The 8,701-nt window shown below is 49.0% G+C and overlaps 1 protein-coding gene across 1 annotated transcript; it reads right to left on the minus strand.

Moving 5' to 3' along the window:
- Positions 1-281: 281 nt before the first annotated feature.
- Positions 282-4,541, minus strand: DCTN3 (dynactin subunit 3). Its single transcript, XM_040543335.1, has 7 exons — positions 4,407-4,541; positions 4,200-4,284; positions 3,250-3,336; positions 2,498-2,581; positions 1,896-1,954; positions 1,123-1,182; positions 282-695 (listed from the first exon to the last, which is right to left on the minus strand). The coding sequence occupies exons 1-7, from the start codon at positions 4,497-4,499 to the stop codon at positions 606-608; spliced, it is 558 nt and encodes a 185-aa protein (XP_040399269.1). The 5' UTR covers positions 4,500-4,541; the 3' UTR covers positions 282-605.
- Positions 4,542-8,701: the final 4,160 nt, after the last annotated feature.

Here is an 8,701-nt window from a genome sequence, read left to right on the forward strand (position 1 = left end):
GAGCCCATGTGGCAATCCAGGTTGAGCTGTGTGAGAAGCAATCTCCTGCAGATTGCCAAAATGCCTGTGCTGTTCACTGCTTAGGGAAAACCACCATGAGACAGACATGGACTTAGTCTCCCGGGGTTACCCACCTTCCAGCTGACTGCTTCCCTCTCATGCACACTTCTTCATGGAATACCAGCCACAGGCCATGTGGGCAGCACGTACATCTGCCCTCCTGAGCTTAGCCAGGCAGTTCGTGCCGTGGCTGCACCCAGGGGATTAAGAGACAAGTGAGGTAGTGTTTCAGGGCTTTATTATGGTCCACAGTAGCAGCAGGAAGGGATTTTTAAATATGTTACAAACTAAGACACACGGAAGTGCACAATCTACAAACAGTGGCATGTTAAGAGAATACCAGGAGTGTGGCTTTGATTCAGGGTGACTGCAGTGCAGCTCCGAAGCCAGGGTACCCCCAAGAGCCTGCGATGTCACTCACAGCATATTCAGTGGAAAGATGCTGAGACAAGAGTGCAGACTGTGCTGCTGCATCTCCTGAGTGACCCAAGGCCAGAAGAATCCCAGGGCCACGGCTGCAGTTCTCCGCACTCCCAGCTCTGCCATCACTCTGCCACAGATTTCGCTTCCTTGGCTGCTTCCAGATGCATCAGTATTTCATTCCACTGAATGAACTGCTTGGACAGAAGCAGGGTCTGGACATTACTCTTAAGGAAAGAGATGTGGAAACTTCAGGTAGGAAACTACAGAGCACAGCCCCAGACCCCCCGGCAGCCTGAGAGCACCATTACAATCCTGATTCCTTGGGAGACAAAAAAAGGCTATGGGAAACCAGGGTGTACAAAACCTACTCAGACAAACTGAGAAGTCCTGGAGCCACCACACAGTGCCACACATTAGTGGGAGTACAGAACAACTTCTGAACACTGCACAGCACTGCATCTCAAAGGGCTTTTTACAGCATGACAGGAACACAAGCACCACTACACCAAGGAAGGGCACTGGGCATTAAACCTGGGGCTGGGGATTGCCTGCTTCCAATATCTGATGGGGGTAAGGTGGGCCAGGAGACAGGCAGACAGTTCAGTTTTGTCAGGCCCAGAGCACCAGCTAAAAGGATACCGTTTTGTTGTAGTCTTCAAGGAGCGTCTTGACACCATCAGAAAACTGCTTACACTGATCCTGTAAAGAACAAAGCCTCAGCAAGCAAGCAGGAAATAAACTAACGGACATCTGTCCTTCCAGTGCCTGGCAGTTCAGCGACAGTACTGGGACTAAAGCTCAAGCCCTGGCCACTCAAAGCATTTCAGCAGATGAGAGAAAGTTTACACAGGAGCACCCATGCTCAGGAAGTGCCAAAGCACCTGAGCTTGCCAGCTGTCTGCTTTTTCTCAGCATCCTCAGCTTGCCTCAGAATGAAAACCCACAGGGAAACACTGAAAGGAGGCATTAGACACCGCCCAGGCTACTCATTGCCACCTCATGGAGTGTTCAAATGGGAACGAAAAGGGCAAAGAGACAACATGGCAGTATTAAAATCCCTCCAGAGACTGGGAGACTGAAAAATTGCAACACTTCAGTGTCCCACTGACAGAGGGAATACCAATTGATTAAAACCACTGCAACTTAAGTGGCATTCAAACCTTTGTTTTGAGGAGGCTTATTGTAGGCAGATTTTTTCCAACTCAGACTTAGTTACCAGAAATCCTGGCTAGTTCTCCCCCTGCAATGTGCTTAAACCTCTTTAAAACTGCAGCATGAATACCCTGGACAAATGAAAATAAGTGGTATAAACAAGCAATTCAAAGAACTGCAGATACAGGGGCATCAGTGCTGTTAGCAACAAAAGGTTCCTTCTCCCTGCTAGTCAAGACTGTCACGAACACTCATACTACCTGCTGCCGCATCTGGATTTGGGAGAGTCGCTGCAGTTTCGCTGCATGGTCAGGAACCACTGAAAGCACAGAACAGAAATCCATTGTTTGTTTTGCATCACATGGGATAAGTTACCAAAACAAGGACCACTCCTTCTCCAAGGGCAAGTCACAGCAAAACTCCACCCAATGAATCCAAGTGCCATGTACCACAAACACCTTTTATACCATAAAAAACCTCTAGCTACACTGTACATCAAGTATCATTACATTTGCTAATTACTTCTGGGTGAATTAGGGCTGCTGTCTCTAACCTGCTTCCTAACCCACGCCACCTCCCTGACCCTTGGTGCAGGAGCCACGTTCCCACCCAAGCCATGCTGGGTGACAGCTACAACACTCTGCAGGACACAGTGTGCTTTCCAGCAGAGATCGGATATGAAACATGAGAGCAACGCGAGGGAGGAGCCAACGTACCGCTGCATTTGTACCTACTTTACTCACACTGAGTTGTGTGCATAGCCATCCTCGCCTCAGGTCTGATACTCAAGAAAAAGCAAATAGCACATGCAACAGCTTAGGGGTGGCACGTGCAGCTCAAACTTGCGGAGGAACAGGCATACCTTGGATAGAGGCGCTGTCTAAGACGGGCTGGAGATTCTTCACCTGCTCCAATAGGGCTGCTCGGGAAGGAATGACCTGCTCCTCTGATCAGGAAGAGACAAGAAGGAACATCAGGAAAAGCCAAAGCAGTGTCTTAGCCCCCACCTCACAGAGGGGCTTGTCCTACTCTGAACCGATGATCAGCTGGGACTGACACTTGTATCCCAACTCCCCTGTTCCAGCTGATCCAGCTGTGCAGAAAAGGGCTTTTTTTATGGTTTTATTTAGCCTTTTGTGATGCTCACCCCTGGATTCTCATTAACACTAACTTAAGCCAGGAGAATCTCCATGAAATTTCATTCCCAGACTATATCAAAACAAAGCTGAACCAAGTTTTTGAGGGCAAAAGAGGACGACGCTAGAAGGTGTTTAATGTATATCCAAACCCCTGGTTTTGTTACAGCCCTCAGAATATTGGAAGTAGGGTAAGGAAAACTGTTCAAGCTCCAGTTTCTTTTCAACCTTTCATTAACTTAGGGTTAAATTGATCAATACCAAGATCAGAACTGATAAAACTACAGCATGGACATACACAAGGGAGCACTAAGAGTGATGGATATACTTGTACAAGTCACATTTTGGTAGCTCTAAAGAGGGTTCCCTTCTAAATCTTTGTAACTAATAAAAAAAAAAAAACAACATCCCAATCCACCTTATTAAAATACAACTTTTGCAGTGCTAAAAACCTGTTCCTTCTCACGTGATGCCGTACCTGCCAAGATGAACTGCTGCTTCATGGTGTCTGGAACAGCCATTCTGTCAGTGTACTGAGGGTCAAGATATTGTATTACATCTTCAACTAGAGCAAAAAATATGTTTTAAAGCAAGAAGTAGGAAAGATGTTGTCAGTTTTACAAGCGCAATTCCCCCCTGGACTACAGCACAAACCTGCCCATTTAAGGTTGTTTTTGTTCAGATTCAGGGATTTCTGCAGCACTTGAAAACAGGTGACTTTAGAAGGCTACAACTAGGAACTTACAAATGAGTCAAGCCAAATAACTGCTTCATTACAGACACCTCCAACACTTCTCTAGTATCATTAGGCAAACAAAAAGCGATGAATGAAGTCTGCTTCTTCCTGCCCTTGAAACGAAACCAGAGAACTGCCCTCTGTCCTGATCCCTAAAATCATTTACAAATGCACAGGTTACATTTTCACACTTAACAGCCACCACAGCAATCCTCCCAATGCTGCTTCTGCATCACCAGGCCATGAAACTCAGCCATGAGGAGACTCTGCAAGGCAAAGCATAGCTCTAGTACCCACAGCTGATTCTCTCTGGTTCAGAGAAGGCTCCTCAGATGTGGCCACAGGTGGTGGTACATGCTCCTCGCTGCTCCCAGCATACACAACAGGGACAGACATAAAGGCACAGTTAGCCCAAACATGTGAGAAGCCCCTTCAGGAGCTGTAGTTCAGGCAGAGCACACAGCTGTGCATTGTTCAAAGCAAGCATCAGGCTGAAGAGGCCCGATCCCCACCCCAGCAGCTCTGGGGAAGAGGCGCAAGCAGGACAACACCCCACTTGGTTACCTGCGGGCCAAATGCGAACCCAAAAGCCCCGAAGAAAGGATCTTTGGGTTCCGAGGATCCCCGAGGCAGGGATTTTTGGCTCAAGGCGCTCCCCGTAAGCTGTCTCAGATCCCTCCCCGAGCACTCACTTTTCTTAAACAGGATCAAGATCCTCTCCCTCTTGCCAGCGATGTTGCTCAGCGCCACCTGCACCTTCACCAGCTCGTCCGCCACCTGCGGGGGCGCACAGGGAGGAAGCGGGCCCGTTACCTGCCGCCAGCGGCGGGAACAGAGGCTCATGAGGAAAATAAAAATAAATAAATAAAAAACTGGGATGACAGAGCAGGGCCCAACACCTTACGAGGCTCACAAACTCCACCCCCGAGACGCTGCTCCAGCTCGTCCAGCCGCCACCGCAACCCCTCCAGCGCCACCGCCCCCACCGCCATCTTCCCGATCGGCACGGAAGCAGCCCGGCCGTCTCTTCCGCCTGCCGGGACTTCCACTTCCGGCCGGGCGCTGCCCGTTGCTATGGCGACGCGTTGCTAAGGGATGTCGTTGCCATGGCGACGGGCGGGCCTTGTGGGGGGGTTTGGGGGCGCGGAGTCCTCCTGCGGGCGGCCGGGGCCGCTCGATGCTGATTTGCACTGCAGAGGGAAGCTTTCCGTGCCGGGGAGGTTGACAGCTGCCTCGCTCCTGCGGGCGACAGGCGCTCAGAGGCATGAAAGGGGGGAGATGGAGCAAGTGGGGGCTGGGGGGCTTTGAACGGCGGGAGGCTGCCGCAGGCCTGCCCCCAGGCCTCCGCCTGCCCTCATCTATCGACCAGCGCAGGTGGCGGTCACTAAAAGGCTGATGAAAACGGCAGCTGCTGCCGCATGCAGCTGATACTCACAATTATTGGGATCCCTCAAAGGGACAAAATGAGTTCACAGCAGCCACCACATCCAGAAACCTTCTGGGCTGAGAGGGAGAAGTCTGGGGGCCTCTGAAGCACCTCATGATGTTCCCTGCTGTGTGTCGTGCCTGGGAACCCTCGTTTGGCATTGGTTAAGGCTCTTAGGTCAAACCTGTCTGCTAACAGTGAGAGCTTCATCAGCTGAATGGCTTTGGGGACCCTTCCATGGCCCTTGCTGACAGCAAAACCTACTGTGCCCTGAAAAACCTTGGTCCTTCTACATGTGTTCCTACAGGGAGCATCTGTATGGGGCCACCAGGCTGTAGGAGGGAGGTGGAGGGCAGCATCCCTGTGACCCCAAAATTTCCTTGGAGGAGCTGTGCAGAGAAACAGGCTGAGGCCCTGTGCGCTCTGCCTTTCTTCCCAGGGATTGATAGCTGGGCTGTGGGAGAGGCATCTTCAGAGGGAAGAGCTGCACTTTGTTCCACAAAGGTGACAATTAGAAACGGCCTCGTTAGCAGCAGGGGCTGGGGGCTGCAGCAGGGGTTGGGGGCTGTGCAGGCAGTGCTGGGGTGTGTTTAGAGGGGACTGTCTCTCCTGCAGCCTGTGCAGCAGGGCAAGTGATGTGCAGGAATGCCCAAATCCCTGTTCTAAAGGGTCACCGATAACCCACCCCAAAATGGTGAGGAATTCAGATGGCCCTGGGGCTTGGGCTGTGGGGTCACAGGACAAACCTGAAGCCATAGCACTGGCTGCCCACAGCCCAGCATGGTGCATGGTGAGTCTGCCCCCACTCCTGGGGGCTGAGAGGAGGCGTCCTCCCGTCCCCATCTCCGTGGTGGCACAGCGATGCCACGGCCACCTTCCACCAGCCTGGTGGTGAGGCCAGATCCAGCGCTCCTCCTGCCAGACCAGGTTGTAAGGAATGGTCCAGCAATTCGTGCCACTAAGGGATTTGAAGGGTTAACATTGAGGCCTGGGTTTAGGTGATAAGGGAACAAAGGGATTTCTTTAGAGAAAAACTGCTGACTCTGCACAGACGTGCAGTAACTTCTGACACCTGGCCAAGAGACCACCAGATAAGGAGGAAGAATATGAACCTCCCATCCGAGCGGCCCCCGAGAGACTGCCAGAGACTGATAAGCAGGTGCCCCTGGGAGGACTTTGGATTTGGGAAACCAATTATAATAACCCTGCCTTTTTTAGAAGTAGTAATAAATATGTATTAGCCTAGGAGCATAAAAATCAGCCTTCTTATGTAACGGGTGTGCGTCTTGGTGGAGCAGAGACTCCCGGCGTACCCAGCGCTGTTTGCTTGCCTCTATTCATTTAATAAATTGTAAACTTTGATTGCAGTCCTATTTGGGACTCAGTCATTTATAACATTTGGGGGTTCGTCCGGGATGGTCTGGTTCCTGAATTCTGACTTGATCTAGGAGGGGCACCCCCACCATTTGGTGGCTCCTGTTTGAGTCGGGTCGGGACTAATGCCATCTTGAACCTGAATAAGGGCAAGCAAAGATTTAGATTTTTTATGAGCTCCCTTTGCCGGCTGCAGCACTATATTTTGCCCGTAATTCTGCGCGCGAAGATCCGAACGAAGACGGCGGAGTCGTAAGTATTTAAGGCGTATACCGTTCGGTTGGGTGGGATCCGGTTGCCTGTGTGTGTGTGAGAGTGTGACTGAGACGGAACGTAGTTCCGAAGCGATTGTGGAGGTCTTCTAACCGCGGTTCCAATCTCCCGCGAGGGACTTGGCCGGTGAAGGACTGAAGCGATTCCTATAGGATTCGTGGGTGGGTGATAGGTCCTAAACCCCCTGCAAGACACTCTCACTAAGGCAACCAAGGGCTGTAGGAATTGCCACAGTAAAATTCCTAGATGGGTCAGACAAAATCGAAGACCAGAGAAAAGGGAGCAAATTACCAGACATACCACCAGAAAGTCCATTAGGGATAATGATTAGAAATTGGAACGATAGGGGCCCCAGAAAAGGAAAAAAGTAAATTAAAAATGGTCCAGTATTGTATGATAGAATGGCCGAAGGAGCCTTTAAGACCACATGTCTTTTGGCCCGTTTTTGGATCCTTTGAAGACTGGGTTTGCCAGGCCTTAAATATACATGTTAATTCAAAGGAACCTTTTTAGCCAGGATGAAAGTGATTATGCAGGATTATGGATCAGGACTTCACGTCCTTTTCCAGACTCAATATTTACACTAAAAGCAGACGAGAAGTTTGAAGAAGAAGAAAAAAAAAAAACGGAAAAAGAAAAAGATGATGAATGGGAGTCATTGGATAACCTACCACCTCTATATCCTAACAATCCACCCCCGGTGGTGCATCTTGTAATCCTATTTTGTTCTTAAATATTTTGTGTGTCAAGGAGGAAGGTGGGAGCATTATCTAAGTAACAGTTTAGAAGTTTCGGTATATTCCCTGTGGTGTTTGGTCAGTTTCCCAAGTATCGGGGGAGGGGGGCTGACTGATTATCAAAGCGGTAGAACGGAGAGTCACTTCTTTGGTGGTTCGGGCTTGAGCCCTGGGAATTTGGTAAGAAGGGGGAGAGCGAATTTATTTAGGCCTCGATACCTTTTTAAACCCCCATCTTGACGGATACACAGGAGTGATTCCTTGTTTTGTGTAGGCTTACTAACAAAGTGCATGAGAAAAATTAGCATTCGGCTTGAAATTCGGTCTTGTTGAAATGTAAATTTTGTGACAAAGGTGGTATTGTTTGTCTAGAAGACGGAAGGCTGAGTGCTTCAGGTGTTTTCCCGAAGTCCTGTGGATTTATGATTGGAACGGGGCTCATTAATAATCTGAAATAGTAAAGGTTGTATGTGGAAAGAAGAGTTTAATCCCAGAGAATTGGGACATTTGGGAAGAAGATTAGGGAAAGATAGTAAAAACCTGCAATAAAAAGGTTTGCGTGGAAATTGAAACAAGGGACAGTAACTAATATAAATAAATAAAAGGGGAATGGGAAATTAAGGAAATGGGTAAAATCCAAAACAAAGACGTCCTAAAAAAAAGCCTCCTTGGGTGCATATTGTCACATTGGAAGGGTATTGTTAGAACTGGGGGCACAGAAAGCAAGAGGACTTTCATTAAGTATTGCAATCAATGGTGGCCACTATATAAATAAATGGCCGCTTTATGGATCGACTATAACAGTGTCTTGCAATTAATGTTGTTTTTGAGGAGAGAAGGGAAATAGGATGACATGTTGTATACTGATATGTTGTTTCAGCATCGTGGAGGGAAAAGGTATGGAATTAAGTTGGCCCCTGACTGAGCCTTTGGTGTTGGCATTAGAAAAGTACAGGCTGGAGAAAGATAAAGCAAGTGTTAAAAGGGTTGTTGAAGGTGTTAAAGGTTGTGTGGCATGTAGTATTTAACAGAGCTGTTTGAAGTTGAATGAGCAGGGAAAGAGGATGTAGGAATGCTAATAGTTCCGCCTCAACCCGAGGCTGAGATCTCTAAATCGCGGGTGTGAGCCCTCTGGGGCAGAGGGACCGTGATGGGTCCGAGAGAGTTGTCGTGGAAACAGAAAAGCAGCTAACTCTTAAAACAACCTGAGTTCATGTGTGAGCTCAGATTGCCAATGGGACCGCTCAGGGAACTGTCAACGATTGCATTCCCCTGACCGACCCCCCCACTGAGACCCTAATCACCCCGGAAATTATGTAAATACCAAAATCTGGTTAAATTGGGAATTGAGAATCTGTTCCAACAAGGTCCAAAAGAAACCCCT

Source organism: Cygnus olor, assembly GCF_009769625.2.
Source record: "Cygnus olor isolate bCygOlo1 chromosome W unlocalized genomic scaffold, bCygOlo1.pri.v2 SUPER_W7, whole genome shotgun sequence".
Taxonomy (NCBI): Eukaryota; Metazoa; Chordata; class Aves; order Anseriformes; family Anatidae; genus Cygnus; species Cygnus olor.